Genomic DNA, 21685 nt, shown 5'->3' with positions numbered 1-21685 from the left:
TGGCCAGGCACTCGCATAGCCAGCTTAGACTGATGTGGGAGCCACCCGCGGACCTGGCCCTGCAGGCACAGCGGGGATCGCTGCACGCCAGGTCCCCGCTGCCCACGTAGACGCGGCCTCGCAGACCACCCCTCTATAGCACGCTCGCTGCACAGGGCGGCTCAGCCGTCCGCACCCTAGCTCCCCATTCCAAGTCCTTGCCTCCGACCCCTACCTCGGCACCTGGTGACAGTCTCCGCGGTGGGCTCCAGGCTCGCTCAGGCTGTGTGTGCCCCGCCCTGCCCGCCTAGCCCGGCCGGGATCGCCCCGCTCAACCCGCCGGCGCCGCAGCTCCAGGCAGCACTCGCTCCCCCGCCCGCCGCGGCGCCGGCCCGCGATCATTGGCTGCGCCGCTCAGCACCGTCCAATCAGAGCCCGGTCCTCCCGCCTACGGGTGGAGGGGGGCGGGTCTCAACAAGAGCTGGAGGAGGCGGCTCGGGAGGGGCCCTGCGGCTGGGCCCCGACGCGTCACGCCCCCGGCGGCCGCAGACAGGCAGGCTAGGGAAATCCTAAATCCCTCGGTACAAGTCGTGGGCCCCTCAGCCTTGCCTGAAGCATACCGTACTCTCCCTGGCCCCCAGAGCCCTCAATCCGGTGTCCTAGCCAGTAGAGGCAAGAGCATCCCTCCCTCGGGGGGTGGCCCCGTGCGCACCAGGGAGAAGCTAGGAAGAGGGAAGAACTAGGAGTGTTCTCTTGGGGTAGAGGGTGGAGGTAAGCCAGGAGGAGGAAGGTTCGTCAGAGTGCTAAGGTGGGCCGGCACTCAGGTCTGGGGAGGCAAGCAGCCCCTAACTAAACTGGGTGTGGTGGCACACGCCTTTAATTCCAGCACTCAGGAGGCAGAGGCAGGAGAATCAATGTGAGTTCGAGGCCAGCCTGGTCTATAAAGTGAGTCTAGGACAGCCAAGGCTACACAGAGAAAAACTCTGTCGGGATGGGGGGGGGGGAGCCCTAACTGGGGCTGAGGGAATGGAAAAGAGCCCCCTCCCCGCCCCCCGGCAGGACCAAGTGGTCTTGGCTGTGGTTGTGCGTGGGGATTCCAACACTCCGTTGGATCCTGCTATTAGTCTCTTGGGGATTCCCCACATCACTGCTTGCCTTAAACCCAGACCCATATTGACCCATATTGTAGGCTCCAACCTCTTCTTGCCTGTGCCCCTGTCTCAAACTGGGGTCAGAAACCAGGAGTTGCCAGTGTAGCAGGTTTTCTGATCCAACCAGTGTAGCTCAAAGCTCTGCCATGCTACCTCTTAAGGGTCCCTAAAGTCTATCCATCTCATTCCACCTTCTCCCCTGCCTGAACTTGGCCACCGCAGTCACTCGGTGAGTGTAGCTGCCACTCCACTCCCTGGCCTCTCACCTCCACCAGCTCTCACTTCCCACTGGACTTTCTGGGGCTTCAGAAACACCAGACACCTAGGATCTCCATTGCTCCCTGATCCCTTGAGAATAGGTCCCCTCAAGCCCTTCATAGCTCACTCCTCACCACTAGCTTGCCTAACCCCCAGCCTTTCCCACTACTTTCTGGATACCCAGGATGGCCAGCCATAACCGCCTCCCCACCCTCACACCGCCCCCCCCCCTCCAGCTAGCTTCTTTGCCTGAGTCTTTCTCATCAGGGCTGGGAACTCTTGAGAACAAGGACTATTCTTGATTCACCCAGCACAGCCTGACTCCTGATGAGCCTCCAGCATATGTTTGTCGAATGAATAACTAACTGGGTCCAGCAATCAGAGGATTGGATCTGTAGGACAAGAGTACAGGAAAGACCTGGGCCATAGAGACATTTTTTCCTCTTCTAATTTTGAAGATTGAATCCAGGACTTCCTACATTTAAGCAAGTGTGCTAATGCTGAGCTACACCCTAACATCAGAGAAACGGTTTTGAGAGTCCTCAAGGACCCAGTGTAATAAGTAGAGCCATGGGAAGGATCAAACAGATCAGCTGAAGCAAGGACAAGAGTAAAATCATTGTCCCAAGTAGGATCAGAATTCTGACCAAGGCAACAGAGGAATCTCGCGTGTAAGCCTTGAGGGACAGCTCTGGGCTGACATGATGGCTCTGCTCCAAAGAACCTTCCAGATGTGACTCCATCCAACCCCTGCACCAGCAAACCCTGGCAATAGCTTTTGTCCTCATGGTTCTAAATAGGGGCCAGAGCGCCAGTTATCACATATGCATTCTAGGTTTTGTAATGGAGAAAAACTACAAAGGCTCAACACCAGCTCTTTCCTTTTAAAAAAAATTCTTTGTGTGGATGAATGCTTTGCCTGCATGTATGTGTGTGCCTGTGGGTGGTTGTGAGTCATTACGTGGGTTCTGGGAACTGAACCTGGGTCCTCTGCAAGAATAGCACATGATCCTAATCACTGAGCCATCTCTCCAGCCCAATGCTAACTCTTTTAAAGAAAGTACCCAGAAAGTGCCACAGAACATTCCCTGTACATTCCACTAACTCGAATTTTGTCACATAACCAGACCCAGTCACAAGAGACAGAACATGGAAAGGCACTGAGCAGTGGTGGTGCACACCTTTAATCCCAGCACTCAGGAAGCAGAGGCAGGTGGATCTCCAAGTTCAAGGCCAGCCTGGTCTACAGAGGAGGTTCCAGAACAGCCTGGGCTACACAGAGAAGCCCTGTCTCAAACACACACACACACACACACACACACAAAACAAAAAACACAGCAACAAATGGAAATGTAACCTCCATTATAGGCAGTCACATGTTCAATCAAGGAGCAAGGGTTGCAGCGCCAAGAAAATAAAATACATACATACATACATACATACATACATACATACATACATACATATTCAGAGACAGTAAGTGATAGTGTGTACCACACAGATCCCAGTGTATATTGCTCTTACCCCAACCTTAGCGGAATTTGCCGTTACTCCTGACACACAGAGGAGCCTTGGAGAGAAGCCACTTGCCAAGGACACAGGGTGAGCTCCGTGAGAGCTGCGAGAGGCCTTCCTCCCCTACACTCCATGCTTGCCAGGAAATCAGGAAATCAGGAGAGGCTGCACCGGGGCTGCTATAAGGATCCTTGAACAACTGGATGCAGGCCTCAGTGTCCCTGTAGGTTTTGCATAAAGGACTCTGCTGGTGACCTTGGCAGGGGAATCTAAAAGTGACAGGGTGGAGGCAAGTTTTGGACAATGGCAAACTGGTCTTTCTGGAAGGCAATGAAGAGGGAGTAGGCTGTTCTGCAGGAGAACAAGAGCCAGAGGAGGCAGGAGAGGAAAACACACAGGACACGGGGTGAGCGAGAGGAGGCTGCCTCAGCCAGGGGTATCTGGACTGGTTGGACACTTTTTTTTTTTTTTTTTGTTCTTCCACTCCCGAGCAAAGGGACAGGAGGCACGGGCTTTGGGGGCTGGGAGAGAGGATGTGGAAGGTTGTTGGCTGGGGAAGATGGCGGAAGGCCAAGGCCTGAGAGAACGACTGTCCTGGCCTGCCCACTCTGCTAGTCACTAGCTACACACGGCTACTTCGGTGAATTAAAAGTCCGTAAGAACCTGGTACGGTGATGAATATCTGTGATCCTAGCATTTGAGAAGCTGAGGCGAGAGAGAATCTTGAGTTTCAAACTAGGCCACATAGCACGGCACTGTTTAAGGAAAAAAAAAATTAAAAAGTGAAATGGTGAGAGCTGGGCATGGTGGTGCAGCCTTTAGTCCCAGCTCTCAGGAGGCAGAGGCAGGCGGATCGCTGTGAGTTCGAGGCCAGCCTGGTCTACAAAGTGAGTCTAGGACAGCCAAGGCTACACAGAGAAACCCTGTCTTGAAAAAACCAAATAAATAAAAAATAAATAAAAGCGAAATGACTCCAGGTGCTCATTGGCTACCCTTGGCAAGTGGCCAGCACATTGGATGTGCAGATCCATCCCTATGAGGAGCTGTGCTGGACAGACTGGTCTAGACAGAGAAGTGTAGGGGCACTCAGAACCCCTGGCTGGCTGAGAGCCCAGGCTGGAGGGTGTGCCCACGTGGAGCCTTCTCCACTCTCCAGCCACGAGCCTCACTTCTTCTGTGGCAGGGCCTCTAAACCCCTGGGACAACAAGCCCCTTCCTCAGCTCTGTTTTTCCAAGGCTGCTTCTGGTGTGCTCAACTGCCCCCACAGCCAGGAGAAGAGCTTGCTCAGCACTGGGAAGAGTGCAGGTGCCCTGTCCTGTGCAGAGACAAAGCCCCGGGACTGCTGTGAGCTCAGCTGGGCCCAGGCACCTCTCACCAGCCTGCCCACAAGGACCTCAGCCACTCAGCTCAGCTGTGCATCTGGCAGGTGAGCACTGAATTCAGATGGGTTTGAAAGGAAAGCAAAGAAGACAGGAATTTGTCCTCATTTCTTTTTATTATGTCCCATCCCTTGCCTCCTCAGCCTTTGTGTTCCAACCAAGCTGGGCAAGCCGTGGAAACTGGGACTGGGCCACAGGCAAGGAGCCAGGATTCATCAGGGTACATCCCTACCTGAGGTAGCTGAGTAAGGTTCCGTGACTTGAAGGGCTGGGCTGGCCTGACTCCCTCAGGAAGGAGCATCGCCCTGCGGGGGGTGATACTGTATGGAGACCATGTGTCCCTGCCTAGGGGTGTAGGTGTGTTCAGATGGCTGCACTTGCAGTACCCAAGCTGTTCCAGCCCACAGTGGGGGTGGAAGGTTGTGTGTGTGTGTAGAGGGGGGTGGTGTGCACATGGGGGTTCGTGGATCCCGTGTGGCACATGAGCACACTACACACTTGCTGTGGGTGTTTGAGATCTCCCCCCCCCCCCCACCCCCCCCCACCCCCCCCCCGGCTTAGTGCCTACGCCTGGCAGTTGGTGCTGACCCAAGGCTGACTGGGAGCTTAAGAGTCAGGAAGCTCCAGGATAACAACTCTTAAGCCTCAGGCACAAAGTGGCCTGTGCTTCTGGTTTAGGAGATGGGGTATGTACCAGGCACCTACACTGTTGATGAGCCTCCCGGGGGATTCCTACAATGAAAACACCCTGTGCTGTCCAGTATGCCAGCCACAGGCCAAAAGTGTCCCCCTGACTAGTTCAATCGAGCCATCTATTTATTGTATTTTAAATAATTTAAGTTCAAATTGTTACATCTGGCTAGTGGCTACCATGTGGAAGAGCATTGAGCTACGCAGGTGAGGCTGTGGGATGGGCAGTAAGGGTCTTGGCCATAAGCACAGAGCTAGGGTGTAGGTGTGTGAGGAGCCCAGCCGCACGGACTCTGAGGGGTTGAACGGAGGGGAAGTGTGGAATTGGACCCAGAGCTCAGAATTGCAATGCCTTGCCTGTCTCCACTCTGAACTATGGGGCAACTTGGTGTCTGCCTGGCAGGAAAGCCCCTGAGAATGGCCTCTGCCCTGGCTCAAAGCCACCAGCCCTCGCCGGAAGCCACGCACTGAGTCAAGTCCGGAGCTCAAGGCTGAGGTCAGGAGGTCCTCATGTTCTCCTGCAGGACCAGAGTAGAGCTGGTGGCCGCGGGGTCATGTCCACCCTGTGTATGCAACGTGGTTACGCAAGTCAGACCGCTGAAACGCTGCCCTGCTGCGCCAAGCCATGCGGGACAGTGCCTGGCAGCACAGACACACAAGCTTGAGGTCCTTGAAGGGTCCTGCTCACAGAGTTCAGAAGTTCGCTCACCTCTTCAGGCCCCATGTCCTCCGCATACTTGAACTTCTTCTGCTTGTAGTAGTGCCTCTTGGGCAGGATGTGAAGCAATAGGAGGTCACAAAGGACTGTGGCCTGAGGACAGGGAGGGGCAAGGATATGGACTCTGTGGCAGATACAGACCTTCCATGCATGTCCCTACTGACTGTAGTCTTGGCTGAATCCTGCCACTCCAGACCCTAGTTTCCCGGACAGGATAAGGGTTGCAAGCCCTTCCGGGGTCCTACTTCTCTCCTGCCTTAGCTCTGAGCCTCAGTTTCTCCAGATACACTGTTGGTCTAGGGTGGTGGGGGAAGCAGCTGCTGCCCTAGTCACGGTGGGCAGCTATGGTCACGTTTTGGGGTTCTGCCGCTGAACATAGAAGCGAAGTAGCCAAACCCTGGATAGCAAACATGTGTCCCCCAGCACTTACCACTCCAAAGATGCCAATCCCGGAGCCAATGGTAGTCATAGTAGGGATGATGTCAAACTTCCCGGCCTGGTGGCAGGGCCCAAGGGACAGCCAGGTCAACAGGAGGGGCCCAGCTAGAAAAAGTCAAGCCCTCCTCCCTCAACTCCAAACTATTCCCACTGGCTCCTGCCCATGGCTTTCCTGATATCTAGCTCCTGGTCAGTAAGCCTGTGCTTTGTCCTTAGCCCCTGCATCCCTGGACCCAAGGTAATGGTAAGGGAGGATGGCCAGGTCATCACCCACGTCCATTGTCATTAGAAGCAGATCTCTGAACACACCCATCCCTTCCCATTTCATACCACCCATAGCAATAGACATACAAAGCGGAAAGGGCAATTACCTTGCCATCCACGAGGATGTCAAAGCGAATCCCAAACACCTTGAAGAGGTGACGACGGTTGGTCCCATTCTGCACAAAGTACCTGGCAAATCTGGGGGTGGGGGATGGGCAGATAGCAGGAGATGGTGACAAAAACACATGGGTTGCTGGAACATTAGGAAGGGACCCTCCAGCACTGCTGAAGGAGGATGGCCAGTGTCATTGCAGGAGACCACCAGGAAGACCTCCAGGGGGCAGATGACTCAAGCACTTAAGGTCTTGTTTCCTGCTTGGCTCCTGTTTGACAACTCACACAGGATGGAGGCCATCTAGGGTCTTCTTGTTCCCCCTGGGAACATTTGTCAACCCATGGCATTTCAGAAATAGGCAGGGGCCTGTCAGGTACCTGAAGTTGAATCCTAGAGACAGATTTTTCTCCCCATACAGTCCGTGGAACTGGTAGATGGGTTTGCAGTGCCGCACATGCCAATCCAGGTCACATTCCCAGTCGATGGTGATGCCAACCACTCCGCCCTGCCAGGGACATAGGCACTTAAGAACTGGGTTTCAGGATTCTAACACTCCTGTCTAGATTGGCAAAACAGCTTCATGAGTTTCAAAGACAGAGAGAAGCCGGGCATGTGGCGCACGCCTTTATAATCCCAGCACTCGGGAGGCAGAGGCAGGCAGATCTCTGTGAGTTTGAGGCCAGCCTGGTCTACAAAGTGAGTCTAGGATAGCCAAGGCTACACAGCGAAACCCTGTCTCAAAAAACAGGGGCGGGGTGACCTTGGGCTGGAGAGATGGCTAGGCAGTTAAGAACACTGACTGCTGAGTTCAATTCCCAGCAACCACACGGTGGCTCACAACCATCTATAATGTGATCTGATGCCCTCTTCTGACTTGCAGGTGTACAGGCAGACAGAGCACTATATACATAATAAATAAATAAATAAATAAATAAATCTGAGAGAGAGAGAGAGAGAGAGAGAGAGAGAGAGAGAGAGAGAGAGAGGGGCAGACAGAGCACTATATACGTAATAAATAAATAAATAAATAAATCTGAGAGAGAGAGAGAGAGAGAGAGGCAGACAGAGCACTATATACGTAATAAATAAATAAATAAATAAATAAATCTGAGAGAGAGAGAGAGAGAGAGAGAGAGAGAGAGAGAGAGAGAGAGAGAGAGAGAATATGTCTTATAGGCATTTCTCTTTAGAAAACTGTTTTTTACATTATGATTTTGTGTGTAGATACATAAACACTGAACCAGGTGTGGTGTGGCACACCTGTAATCCCAGCACTTAGGGAAGCAGAGACAGACGGATCTCTCTGAGTTCAAGGCCAGTCTAGTGTACAAAGTGAGTCTAGGACACCCAAGGCTACACAGAGACACTCTGTCTCAAAAATCAAACAAACAAAACCCAAAAAAGATGTGCACAGTGTGCACAGTATGACTATGGAGGTCAAAGGACAGTTTGGAAGGGTGGACTTCATCCTTCTATCATGTGGGATCAGGGAGTAAATTCAAATCATTAAGCATTCAACCAAGCACCTCAGCCAACTCAGCTACCATTGGCACCATCTCAAAGAGAGAATATTCTTTATTTGAGAAAGGACGCTGAGATCATGCTGAAGGTCTGTCACCGTCTCTGCTCTCACCTCCCACCACTGATCAAGTTTTTCCTACCACAGGGCCTTTGTGCCTGATCTTCTTTCACAAACCTGCCTCTTTCTCATTATTTGGCTATTTATCTTGAAGGCTTCCCTGACCACTGACCACCACCTCAGCCTAAAATATGTCCTTTTCTAAACAAAGCCCAGGGTTTTGTTGTTGTTGTTGTTTTGTTTTTTTAATTTTGTTTTGGTTTGGTTTGGGTTTTATTTTGGTGGGGGGGGGGTTGAGACAAGGTTTCTCTGTGTGGCCCTGGCAGTCCTGGACCCACTTTGTAGACCAGGCTGGCCCCGAATTCATAGCGATCCACCTGCCTGTGCCTCTCGAGGGCTGGGATTAAAATTGTGGGCCACCATGCCCAGCCTCAGGTTTTTTTTTTTTAGGCCATTTGTCATTTATGGTTTTATTTCCTTGGTTGGTTGACTGGTTTTTGTTACTTTTCCGTTCATGTGTGCACGTATCTGTGTGAATGTCTGCCATGCCTTGGGGTGCTCTCAAGGCTCAGGAGAGGCTGTTGGGTTCCCTGGAGATGGAGTTACAGGTAAACCACCTGATGTGGGTGCTGGGAAGGACAGAGTTGGGTGCTCTGAAAGGACAGCAAGTGCTTTTAATTGCCGAGTCATCGCTCCAGTTCCTTAGTGTTTTGAAACTGGATATTACTGTGTAGCCTAGGCTGGCCTTGAACTCCTGATCTTCCTCCTTCTGACTCCTGTGTGCTGGGACTTTAGGCGTGTGCTAGCACACCTGCCTTGTCATATGTGTATTCTGTGTGATTGCTTATTGACCTCTCTGGTCCAAGGGGACAGAGCCATCTGGCATTCATCACTGTTTCTGGCTCAAGTCACAGTGGTGTGGGGAGACAAGCAAGCAGCCTCTGAACTAAAGTGACCTGTTAGGTCTGGGAAGAAAACACTTGAGAGAGTGAAGTGAAGCATGGAACAGGACAAGTGGGTGCCTCAGGCTGAGTGGAGAGGTGATCAGAGAAGTGGGCGGGGAGCTGAGCAGCTCAGCAGGGAGGCAGGAACAGAGATGCAAACGCTTTTAGTTGGTGAGGGCAGGCGTGGGTTCTAAAACCAGGTGGGTTATAAATCATCCTGATGGCGGGTCAGGCAAACTGAGGCTTGAGCACCTAGGGTTAACCACTGTCTAGCTGCTTTACCTCTATGTGGCTTTTGATAGCAAACATCTGCAGAGCTCTGTCATATACAAGTGTGTCATGAATGGTGACCTCACAGAAAAGCGACTGGTTGCCCTCCCCACATAGGCAGCTACAGGAGCATGTGCAAGAAAGACCCAGCAAGAACAGGGTGTAGGATTATCCCAACGGGGTAGAGCTGAAGTGCTCACTAACAGGTGCGTGCTCATGCTCACGTGATCCTCACAGCACTCCCAAGGGAAGGAATGGAGCGATTAGTGTCCTCGGTGATGAATCACAGACGCTGAACTTAGGCCTATCTGAAGGCACACCCTAGCTGGGAGGCAGAGCAGGGTTTGGACCTAGGCTGCATCTCTGAGAGCCTTACTGTGGTTTTGGGACCCAGGGAACACATGAGGCCCTCAGTTCCATCCCCACTATGGGGGAAAAAACAAAGCAGCACACTGATTTTAGGCCATAGCACAGCTCAGTGTTAGGGTACACTGGATGCAGAAGGATTAGGAGTTTGAGACCAGCCTAGGCTACATAGGGAGGAGACCTTGACTCAAAACAACAAAGAATAATGGAAAGGTGTGACTGAGGGAGGGAGGGAGAGGAGAGAGAGAGAGAGAGAGAGAGAGAGAGAGAGAGAGAGAGAGAGAAACTATTGAACATCCAAGTGACACTGTCTGCCCACTCTCTTCATTCTTAGCACCTCCCTCATGGCAGGTTCCGACCAGGAGGAACCTCAGGGGCTGTAGCACTAGGGGACAGCCCCATGCATACACTTGGCCTGTGCCAGGGAGGTCTGAGAGGCAGAACGGGGCTGGCAGGCCTGTGTTGTGACGCCCAGCTGGACTCTTCTTGCTGGTAAGTACCCCATCCCATCCATACCTTCTCAGCCAGGCTGCGGAAGTCCTGGCCTGACTCTCGCACCACATAGCCGAGGCTGAAGACTGGGCACAGTGGGTGAAGAGTCTTGTGATAGAGGCATTTCTTCATGTAGGTGCCATTCACTTCCTCCACCAGGTTGTGCCTGTGTGGAGGGTGTAGGGAGCAGCCATGTGTCGGCTGGGAGGGTGCTCATGCCACTCAGCACTAGGACCGCCCAAGAGCTCTGGAGTAACCCTCCTCCAGAGAAAGCCGCCCTGCAGGAGGTCGGCTGAGTGCAAGCAGCAGAGATAGAGGGAGACAGCATGTTGAGAGCGGCTGCAGCTTCGTCAAGCCACCTGCGTCTCTGCCCTCTTTTCCCACGAACCTGTTGACCTTGAAGCGTGGAAAGCTGATGCTGTTTTTGATGTAGAGGGTGAAGTTCTCAGCCTCGTGGAGAAGAGCGGGGCTGGCGGAAAGAGCACTCATTCAGTGACCCTCCCCAAGAGTGTTTGCAAGCCCTGAATAGCTTGTCAGGAGACAGGGAGTACAGGGGCTCTCCCGCAGAGTGCATCAGTGCATCGGTGTGCTCTGGGGTTGCTGTGGCCACACTGCTGATGGACCAGAAGCTTATAATCTCTGAGACCAGGGAGACGCTTTGGCCTAGGCGACATGGATAGGATGAGGCGTGGGATCAGAAGTATGAAGATCCCATTCTTGCTAGATCCAGATGTCTGCGGATCAGAACCCTGTCTCTAGCTCCCTGGAAGGGCAGGACATCAGTTACCTTGGGATCTTGTCATCCACCTCTACGGGACACCAGCCAAAGATCTCACAGGTCTTCACAGTGTCATTGAAGGGCACACAGTTGCCTGTGCGAATACCTGCAGGGAGAAAGGAACCCCTGCGTTCCCACCCCACTCTGAGTTTCCACAGCATGGTAACAGAGAGACAGGATGGACCCTCTCAGTGGAGAGCGGCTTGGTGGGATGTGGGGTACAGAGAGAAGCAGACACAGCAAGGTAGCTGTGGAGGTGACAGGAAGGGGCTGGTCTTACCTTGGGCTTTCCTTTCTGCTTTTCCTGGAGTGCAGCCACTGTCATCCTGGCATATGCCACCTTCTGGGTTCTGGGGGAGGGAAGAGCTGCTGGCTCCAGGCCCTGGGGTGTGGTCCTAAGGAGGACCCTCTCCTGCCCCCAGGGCCACAGTGTAAATGAGGAGCAAAATCTTCTATTCTGTGGGAGACCCCTGCTCACAGGCTCCTTCTCCCATATTTATCCTAGGTTTCTGCTCAGCTGCTGAGTCAGTATCCACTGGCAGGGGACTGGAGGTTGGGATGGAGAGGCCCAGTGCCCAACAATGATGCTAACAAATGGCTGAGCGTTATTTTGTATGACTCTCTGTCTAACATTGCATCATAACCTCATCAGAAAACTTGTCCCATGTCACCACCAAGGCCCAAGGGAATTCCATTACATTATCTCCCCTGTGGGTCCAGGAGAGGGATGGGGTCCTCACCTCTGCACAGTGGCCTTGAACCTGCTGAGGGGTCACGATGAAATTGGTCATAACTACAAAGGAGCTGTCCCCCTGGAAGTGAAGGGCAGGGAGATGAGAGAGTTGGTAGAACTGCCCCAAGAATCTAAACGCCGCCCCAGCAGGACTCTGAACCCCATCTGACACCCAGCAGATACCACATCCCATGATATCGCTGTGGAGTGAAAAGACTCATCTCAAAGGAAGAGAGACTGAGGCCCAGAGAGCAGGAAACAGGACTGGTCACTCTGAGCCAGGGCTTATGGGAGGAAGGATGAGAAAGCCCTGAGTCAGCTCACCTGTGCTGGGAAGACATAATCAGCCACATCCCAGACCTGGGGCCCCATGCCCTGGAGCTGGGTCACAGCCAGGCCCTTGAGTTTCACTGACACGCTGCTGATGAGGCTGCTTGAAGTCTGGTATCCCTTCTCATAGACGAACACCCACCTGCCAAAGGCCAGGGGAGACATGGGAGTTAGGGTTCTGTGCATCGCTGGGCAGGGCATCCAAGGATGTGAATGGCTGTGAGGGCCTCCGTCTTTTCTGGCATCCTCTGGACCTCCTCTTGACTGCTTCAGATACATTTCTGAGCTTTTTTTTTTTCCCCCCAAGTGTTTTCCCAGGCTGGAGGCAAGACAGCTGCCCCCTGCTGGCCTGTGCCTAATTTCCCACCACTCCACCAATCCATGCAGCTTCTGACTGACTATCCCCTCCTAATCCTTCTCCAAGAGCTGTTTGCCAGGGCTAGCTGGTCAGCTCTTGACCCCAATCCACCTTCCCAACACCCTGTTTCTTTCTACACTACTTTCAGCAAAGTATGAGGACCACCCAGGAGACTGGCTTTGCCTCCCAGCCCTGCTCCTCAGTGCCATGAGGTTTGGAGTGGGTTCTTCCTCTTCCTCTATATTCCGCTATAAGACAGGAATAACATCAGTGCTTGTCTATGTTGAATGAGTTAGTGCAGAGAAGTTGTTAGAATGCTGCTGGCACCTAACAAAGGTTACCCAGAAAGAGGGGGAGGAGGACAGTGGGAAGGGGAAAGGACGCCAGGACAAAGGAGGTGCCCCTGCAGGTCCTATACAGCAACAGGTGAGACCCAACAAAGGTTTGGTTTTCACTGAGGCTGCCTGCCCCGCCTTGCAGCATCTAGCCCCTCCCCCAGGCTGTTGTGTGAGTGGCTCACGTTTAATCCAGGAGGTTCAGAGGAACTGATCTCACTCTCAGGGAAGATAACGTGGCCAAGGCTTGCCAATCAATGTCCCACCCTCTCCACCCTCTGGCAGAAGTAATGAGTCTAACTGTCATTAGAAGAGTGGCAGTAGCCAAACCAGTTTTTGTTGTTGTCGCTGTTGTTTTCTGGAATTTTTCTAGGAAAGAAACGAAACTTCCTCTGTGCTGGGTGGCTAAACAGGCTGGCTGTGACACCATTACTGTTGGCCATTTTTTTTTTTCCATCCCCAAGCACAAGCCTGAGGATGCAACCAGGAGGTGAAGAGGACCAGACTCTTGACGATGTTGCTGGAACCCCTGGAGGCGGGGAGTTTCTGGACTTTCCTAGGACATGAGCCATTGTGTGAACTAGCTTAGGTTTCATTTCTGTTGCTTACACTAGGAGTTTTGCATCTCATGTCTCTCCAGGCATAGCCTCTTTCTTTAGAAGAGACTGTGTAGATTCAGGATGTGTTGCCCATTGGAGCATGTACCTACAGCCCTCCGCAGGAAGAAAACAGTGGGTGTATGCTCCCTCCATCCTTTACCTCACCTAGACAAAGAGCTCAGAGTCATCTGTTCTGTGGATAGGATTCTCTAAGCCATAGTCACAGAGTCACTGTCATTTCTAAGTCCTGGGCTCCAGGGAAGTATCTAGACCGCTGTTTTGTCGCTACTTCAATGCTCTCCTGTCCAGAAATCCGTTGGGACTTACTTATCCCTCTTCCAATCCTAAGTGTGGTCACTGCTGCCCCCTGCAGGCTCCAAATAGCAACAGGTGAGACCCAACAAAGGTCTGAGTTCTTTTAAGGCTGCCTGCCTGGCTGCCCTGCTGGAAGCCAAGTCCTCAGCGGGCATCCCCACTCCCTTGTTCCCTTTCTGCACTCAGGGTTCTTCCCTGCACCCCATCTTAAAGGGGCTGCTGTGGAGGAGGGGGGATGTTGCACATTCTGAGCCCTCCTAGAGAAGTCACTGGTTCCCCCCCTTCACATCTCCATCCTCAGAACCTCAAATTTCTCTCTTTGCCCAAGAGCAACATATCACACAACAGGTGGAGAAACTGAAGTCTGTGCATGCCCCTCCTGAAAGTCAGAGGTCAACGCCAGGAGTGGTGGCGCACATCTTTAATCTCAGCACTCGGAAGGCAGAGGCAGGTGGGTCTTTGTGAGTTGGAGGCCAGAGAGGTCTACAAAGTGAGTCCAGGACAGCCAAGGCTACACAGAGAGACCCTGTCTCAAAAAACATACCAAAGCCGGGCGTGGTGGCGCACGCCTTTAATCCCAGCACTCGGGAGGCAGAGGCAGGAGGATCGCTGTGAGTTCGAGGCCAGCCGGGTCTACAAAGCGAGTCCAGGACAGCCAAGGCTACACAGAGAGACCCTGTCTCAAAAAAAAAAAAAAAAAAAAAAAAAAAAAAAAAAAAACCAAAAAAAAAAAAAAAAAAAAAAAAAAAGAAAAGAAAGAAAGAAAAAGAAAAGAGAAAGTCAGAAGTCAATCAGGAGCATCCTATCACACTGGTATGAGTGTGTCTCCCAAAGCTCCTTCCTGGCCTCAGCTGTTGGTTGGGACCAATACACAGTTTCTGGCCTAGGTCTGCCCCTTGGGTCTTGATGGTCAAAAGGAAATGTCAAATCAGATATTTGTTACCTTAGTTCTGGTAATATTAGCTTTGGCGTGGCAGCAAAGGTCCTGCTGTTTCGAAGCTATGTATTCTGTGTGTGTGTTTTTCTTTAAAAAAGAGTTTATCTTTAACTATGTATATGTGTGTGTGTGTGTGTGTGTGTGTCTGTGGATGGGCTTGAACACTTAACTATAGATAACAATGAAGACCAAGAGAAAAACATTGACTGCTGTGGAGCCAGAATTACAGGTAAGTGTGAGCTGCTGGGAACTGAACTCAGATTTTCTGCAAGAGCTGTACATACACTATTAATTGCTGAGTCATCTCCCCTAAAGCTATGCCTCGGCGTGGCCTTATAGTTACTACTCTGGGAAGGCCATCAAAGAGGTCAGAGGTCAGCTGGGTGTGGTGGTACAGGAGTTTAATCCCAGCACTCGGGGAGGTAGAGGCAGGCAGATCTCTGAGAGTTTGAAGTCAGCCTGGTCTACAAAGTGAGTCCAGGACAGCCAAGGCTACACAGAGAAACCCTGTCTTGAAAAAACAAGAAAAGAAAAGAAGGAGGAAGGAAAAAGAAGAAGGAGGAGGAGGAGAAGAAGGAGGAGGAGGAAGAAGAGGAGGAGGAAGAAGAGGAGGAAGAGGAGGTGGTGAGAGGTTAAAGACACTGGCATCTTCAGAAGTTCCACCCCCACGCTCCCAGGTGTGACCCTTGACAGTCTCTCTACCTCTCCTGGGGCTCCTTTCTCCAATGTTCCTGGGAAGGGGACACACATTGAGGCGGCCCATGTTAAAGTACTAGACCTACCTTTTGCCTGATGTTTAGCTCCATGCTAAAGGCTAAACCTCTCTGAGCCCTGACTTTCTTAGGAAAACAGAGGATGCCCCAGGCCAGGTCCATGAGACAAAAGCATCTTGGTGATTGCCTACAGAGGGCTCTATAAGTTCTCTTTAAGTAAATTAGCAAAGTGACTGGTGTGCAGTAGACACATGAAATGAAAATCTCTCATCAAATCCTCTCTGTTTCCCTCCCCTCTATTCTCAGCCCAGGGCAAGCTCTGAGTGAGCTGTCACAGGCACTGTCTGGCGAATCTACCTCCACATCTGTGGTCTGTGCCTACAGCTCAGCCCTACACAGCCTACATGCATGTAGGTAGCCCATCTTCTGGGTCATCTTCTTCACACTAAAACCACAGAAGTGTGCAAAACCCAAGAGCATGCCCTCAAGAAGTCTGCAAAGATGTCTGCATCTCTGTTTGCTTGTTGGTTAATATTGTCGGCTTGATTGCACCCAGAGTTGCCTAGGAGGCTCTCCTCAAGATTTGCCCACAGAGGATTAAATGAGAAGGGAAGTTAACTCAGAGTGAACAGTGCCCGCTGGGTGCGGTGGCACACGCCTGTAATCCCAGCACTTGGGAGGCAGAAGTAGGTGGATTACTGTGAGTTCGAGGCCAGCCTGGTCTACAAAGCGAGTCCAGGACAGCCAGGACTTCACAGAGAGACCAAAACCCAGACCAAACCAACCAAACAACCAAACAAAAAACACCCCTCAAAAAACACAAAAAACAAAACAGAGTGAGCAGTGGCTTCCATCAGGCCCAGAGATAAAGATGCAGAGAAAAAACCTTCATTCCCTTCTGGAGTGTGTGTCTCTTGTGGCTGACACCCTCCACTGGCTTCACACCCCAGCTTCTTTGCTCTTCCAATGTGAACTGAGGACTACTAGCTCTCCAGGAATCTTCCAGGTCTCCAGTGCCATACTGGGACCTCTGAGCTCTCCAGCTTCGTGGACTGATCAGCTACCAGGCTCCTGGCCTCTCCAACATGCAGACAGCCATTGTTAAACTACCTGGCCCCTACCTACTGTGTAAGTCAATCTAGTGACTCCCCTTCTATGCTGCACAAACATTCTGTCAGTGCTGTTCCTGCAGAGGACCCTTCCTAGTACAGATCCGGTCACTGAGGAGCAGGGGCCATTGCTTCAATGAGCCTGACCACATATACCTTGGGCCTTTGAGACTGGTCTGTGGAAGTGTCTGGAACTGTGGGACTAGAGAAGTCAGTGGATATTGTAAACAGAGCCTAATAGGACATTCTGGTGGGAATTTAAAAGACAAGAATGCTAAGAGAAATGCAGCCAGTGGGGGCTCAGATCATGAGGTCTCACAGAGGAGCAAAAGCTCTTTTGGGAACTGGGCCATCTGGGTCATTCCTGCTATATACTGCCAAAGAACCTGACCTCATTCTGCCCCCCGTCCTGAGAACTTAAATGAGGCTGAAAACTAACAATAAGCTAGTTTTTGGGGAGACAAAGTTTCAAACATCCCTGGTTGGCCTAGAGCTCACTGTGTAGCTAAGGATGACCTTGAACTTCTGCCCCCACCTGCAGAGTGCTAGACCTACAGGGATGCACCCCCATGTTTATGTGTACTGGGGATGGAATCCAGGGCTCTTGTGCCTGCTATGCAAGTACAGTCCCAACTGAGCTACATACCCAGCAAGGAAGGTTTAGCTGCACAGGGGACACCAACCCTGAACCTGAGCAACACGATGCGGTAAACTGAATACAAAGGAGAAAAAGCAAAGTGGAAGCTACCATTCTCTCTGCTTCCTGACTGCAGGCGCAGGGAGACCGGTACCATAGGCTCCTGCTGCCACAGCCAAAGATGCTGTCACCACCAGGAAAGACTGTATCCTCAAACCATGCGCCACCATTAACCCTTTCACATTTAACTGCCTTTATCTGTCAATTTGTCACAGCTACAAAAGGGGTAACTGATGTGTGTGGGGACCCACATCTTGCACCAGATACAACAGGACTGTTTGGAAAACAGCTCTGTAGTTCCTCAAAATTTAAACATGGGATTTCATGTGATCCAACCCCACTACTAGATACATACCTCAGAGAAAAAAAATCCACCAAAGTACTAGTTCACCAATACCAAGGCAGCAATGCTTATAGGAGACAAAAGGTGGAAACAGCATAAAATGTCCAACCACAGGTACTCTAATAAAATATGATGGATCAACATATGGAATAAAAAGCATTAGGGCTGGGCATAGTGGCGCACACCTTTAATCTCAGCACTCAGGAGGCAGAGGCAGGCGGATCGCTGTGAGTTCGAGGCCAGCCTGGTCTACAAAGTGAGTCCAGGACAGCCAAGGCTACACAGAGAAACCCTGTTTTGAACCCCCCCAAAAAAACCCAGAAACCCCAACCAAACAAAGAGCATTGGGTTATTGGTACACATTACAACCAACATAGCAAGTAAAAGAAGCCAGATACAAAAAGGCACATGGTATGTGGTTCTATTTATAGGAAATGCCCAGAATAGGCAAGGCAAGCCATGAGGAGAATGGGGGAGCGGTGATTACTAAGGGATACAATGTTTCTTTTTAGAGTGATGGGAATATAATTAGACATAATAATTGTACAGCTTTGTGTATAATAATGACCACAGACTTGTGAGGTTTTGTTTTGAGACAGTATCATCCTGTACTCTAAACTGGCTTGGAATTCACCATGTAGCTCAGGCTAACCTTGAAATCGTGATTGGGCTGCCTTACCATATCGAGTGCTGGGATTACAGGTAAATCTCACCCATCAAACATGGTCAAGTCAGAAGTGTGCGTGTGTGTGTGTGTGTGTGTGTGTGTGTGTGTGTGTGTATGAAGACTAAGGAGTAGCTCAGTGGTAAGCATGTGCTTAGCTTGTGCAAGGCCCTAGCATTAAAAAAAATGAAAGACAAGTTAATTAGAAGACAGGATAGTATGGTATTTGAAGTCTCATGTAAGTTCCAGTCACAAAAACAGAACAAAAAACCATGCAACTGGAGCCAGGCACGGTGGTACACACCCTTAATCCCAGCACTTGGGAGGCAAAGGCAGATGGGTCTCTGTGAGTTCGAGGACAGGCTGGTCTACATAGTGAGTTCTAAGACTCTAAGGCAACCAAGGCTACACAGTGAGACCCAGTGTAAAAAAAAAAAGATCCAGTTGAATTTTGTTTTTTTATTTATTTGGTGTTTGAGGTAGAAATAAAGTCTCTCTACATAGCCCTAGCTTTTCTAGAACTCACTACGTAGGCCAGGCTGGCCTCAGTCTCATAGACGTCCACCTGCCTCTGCCTCCCAAGTGCTGGGATTAAGGGTGTGTGCTAGGGTTAAATGTGTGTGCACTTCCATACCAGGCCAGTCTGGCACACCTAAACTCACCCAGCAGGGTTTGTTCCCTGTGTCCTCTCTGCTTTCCAGCAGGAGGGGCCCAACCCCTCTAAAAAGAGCACTCCACCTGTGACATCATGTTAGCCTGGGCCAGCAGAGGCTCCACCTTCCGGAGTTTCTTCCCCTAGCCTTGGACCTACAGGAAGAACATGACCAATAGAGACCAGAGGCATCCCTACTCTAAGACTGTTCCAGGTCTTGGCATCTCAGCTTCTTGACTGTTAATCCATCCATCTATCTCTTTTCCTAAGTCTCAGAGCCTCTTTCTTTTCTTTTCTTTTTATTTTTGTTTGTTTGTTTTTTTTTTTTCCGTGACAGGGTTTCTCTGTGTAACCTTGACTGTCCTGGACTTACTTTGTATACCAAGCTGGCCTCGAACTCACAAAGATCCATCTGCCTCTGCCTCCCGAGTGCTGGGATTAAAGGCGTGTGCCACCACCGCCCGACCTCAGGGCCTCTTTCATCAGTGTCCTTCTGTTTGTCTCTCTGTCCATCTCCACCTTCACACTGCCCATCTCCAACGTGGGCTTCGCTGCGTCTGGTGCCCAGAGACTGACTCTCCTGTCCCTGCATCCCTGTCATCCCTGCACCACCCACAGGACGGGGAAGCCAGACAAATATCTAGAAAAGAGGAGGATCCTTAGAGCAAAGCCCTTCCCCTCACAAGGAAGAGCATGGCCATCTCCTACCGCTGTCCTCTGTGACAATGGGGAAACTGAAGCCCGAGATGCCAAGGCTCTGCGAGTCTTAGCTGCAAGGGTCAGTGTAGCACCAGACAGTGGCCAGATGAGGGCGACAGAGACAGTAAGGGCCACAGCTGGAGCTAGGAAGAGACCCTCCCCCTCCTCCAGTGGGCAGGAAAGCCTGGATATGGGTACCTGAAAACCTTGCTTTGGGCTCTGGTGTATGATTTGGGCATTTTAATGAGACTGGTTGCATCCTTCACCTCTGATACCCCCACCTTCACACCAACTAGGACTACATCAATTTGAAGCTGACGGACCATTTTGGGTCAGAAGAAAGGAAAGAGGGAGAGGGTGAGATTCCTATCTCAGGAGGTTTATATCAGGGCCGTGGGCAGGGAGGAAGGGAGGGGGCTCAACCTACAGCATGGCTGGGTAGCTGGACTGTCCCTTCTGTTCTGACACTGTGTGACAGCCAGGAATTGCTCACAGCCCTGGTTCTGAAGACACAGCTGAGAGCCCTCAGGGCCTGAGTAGGGACCATCTTTTTGGCCTCCCCTTGTGAGAAATAGGCTAAGTCTGAGAGTAGTGGCTTCTCCTTTTCTGGAGGAACTAGAACTAAGTCAACGGTGGACTTTTAGGCTCCTCTTGTGCTCAGTGTGACCATTGGTGCCCATTAGAGTGTTTCCTAGAAGCCATGAAGGGGTAGGAGGAAGTGAGGGGGCAGAGAAAAGGCCCTGGGATGATTTGCCTTGTGACCCAGAAATTCCAGGCTTCCTCCCTGGGCCTTAGTTTTCCTTGTGAGCTCCGCCAAATTGATTTGTGAGTAAGAAGGAGGCAAAGCTTGAAAGGCAGCAGAAAAGCCTTGGCTGCATCTGATCAGCTCTGCATCTTAAGGGACCAGTGAGCAGGAGGCTGCTCTGGGTGCTAGATGCTCCCACAAAGTCAGTACCACATGGGTAACTCTTTGGGCCCTTGGTCCCAATCCCCCAAATGGGAATTTGCAAAGCCCTCAGAACCCCCTCACACCAGAGAGCTGGATGTTCGCAGGCTCCCATCAGGACCCAAACCTTTTAGTGACCCAGGGCCTCTAGGAGCTCTTTTCAGCATGACTGTGAATAAACATAACACCTCTTACTTGTGACACATCAGGCACCCAGCTACCTCAGACCCAGGGCAGACAGAAACACAGCCATATGTTTGCTCATGCATCAATAGGTACATAATGCCCTTGGTACATGCCTAGACATACAAGACATGGGCAGGACACAGGTACATTCACACGGCACCATAACACAACACACATGCAAGATCCTGCGTCCAGGAAAACCAGACTCAACTTTAAAATGTGGCCTTTGCATGGTTCTCAGGCTAGCCAGATGGCTGAGGGAGACCTGTGCCGCTCTGACCTTGTGCCAGGGGAGAAGATGCCGCAGTTGAGCATGGAGACGACTTCCTGCTTCATGCCCTGGTCTAGATGCTGAGTGTTCAGAATCCAAGGGTCTTTCAGCTCCCAGGGTCCCAGATACTCAAGTTGCCTTCATTCAGACTGGAGACAGGAGCAGAGCCTATCTTCTGGCTAGTAAAATGGGGTGTTGCTGTCTCGGTAGCTGTGTGTGGGGTGTTGGAGGTGAAAGGGGCTCTTGCAGTGAGCATCACTCACTCACCAGAAAGGGCCATTTACAATGTCACTTCCTCAGGACCCACAACAGTGTCGCCTCTTGGTCACCTTGCACCCAGAGCAGTGTGTCCCATCTTGCCTTGGTGTCTCCATCTTGACAGTGGCTTAACAGGGCCTATTCCTTCCTAATAGCATGGTGGCTCACCAGAAAGGCTTTCCAGTGTATAGAGAGATGAGGGGCTCCTCAATACCCCAGAGCTCAGAGGACTGGTACCCAAAGGGAGTGAGGAGGGGACTTAGACTCACCCAATGACGTAGACCAGAACCACCAACTGGATCAGACGGAAAATGACGCCCACCTTCTTGTTTCGCACCAGCACCATCCGGGGAGTGTCATACTCAAAGAAGAAGGCTGACAGTTCATCCTGCAGCCGCCGAGCCATGCTGGGCCAGGAGGGGCTCAGAGATGAGCCCCCACACGGCCTCTGTGGTCAAGGACCAGCCAGCATCTGCGCCTACAACTATAGCAGTGTAGTGACTGGAGGCTTCCCAACCCCTTAAGAACAGAGCAGGCTAGGTGGGGCCAGAGGCCAGGAGGCTGGGGTTAGTTGGAGGGGTCTGGATTGGGAACCCCCCCTGG

General features: G+C 51.5%; 1 protein-coding gene across 1 annotated transcript; it reads right to left on the bottom strand.

The window, feature by feature from the left end:
* Positions 1-5131: 5131 nt before the first annotated feature.
* On the bottom strand, positions 5132-21510 carry P2rx1 (purinergic receptor P2X 1). Its single transcript, XM_051157909.1, has 12 exons — positions 21352-21510; positions 11995-12142; positions 11678-11749; positions 11218-11287; positions 10947-11043; positions 10548-10628; positions 10184-10325; positions 6886-7013; positions 6501-6591; positions 6122-6187; positions 5683-5784; positions 5132-5536 (listed from the first exon to the last, which is right to left on the bottom strand). Exons 1-12 carry the CDS (start codon positions 21486-21488, stop codon positions 5471-5473), a joined length of 1200 nt encoding a protein of 399 aa, XP_051013866.1. The 5' UTR covers positions 21489-21510; the 3' UTR covers positions 5132-5470.
* Positions 21511-21685: the final 175 nt, after the last annotated feature.

Source organism: Acomys russatus, chromosome 16 (genome assembly GCF_903995435.1).
Source record: "Acomys russatus chromosome 16, mAcoRus1.1, whole genome shotgun sequence".
Classification (NCBI taxonomy): Eukaryota; Metazoa; Chordata; class Mammalia; order Rodentia; family Muridae; genus Acomys; species Acomys russatus.
This window is presented reverse-complemented; position numbering and strand designations above follow the sequence as displayed.

Excerpts from the sequence above, each read along its gene's own strand:
- P2rx1 (XM_051157909.1), bottom strand. The coding sequence starts at position 21,488 with ATGGCTCGGCGGCTGCAGGATGAACTGTCAGCCTTCTTCTTTGAGTAT. Across the intron at positions 6,592-6,885 it reads TCTCTAGGATTCAACTTCAG|ATTTGCCAGGTACTTTGTGC; the intron begins GTACCTGACAGG and ends CCCCACCCCCAG. Across the intron at positions 5,537-5,682 it reads AGGACATGGGGCCTGAAGAG|GGTGGACATGACCCCGCGGC; the intron begins GTGAGCGAACTT and ends TTGCATACACAG.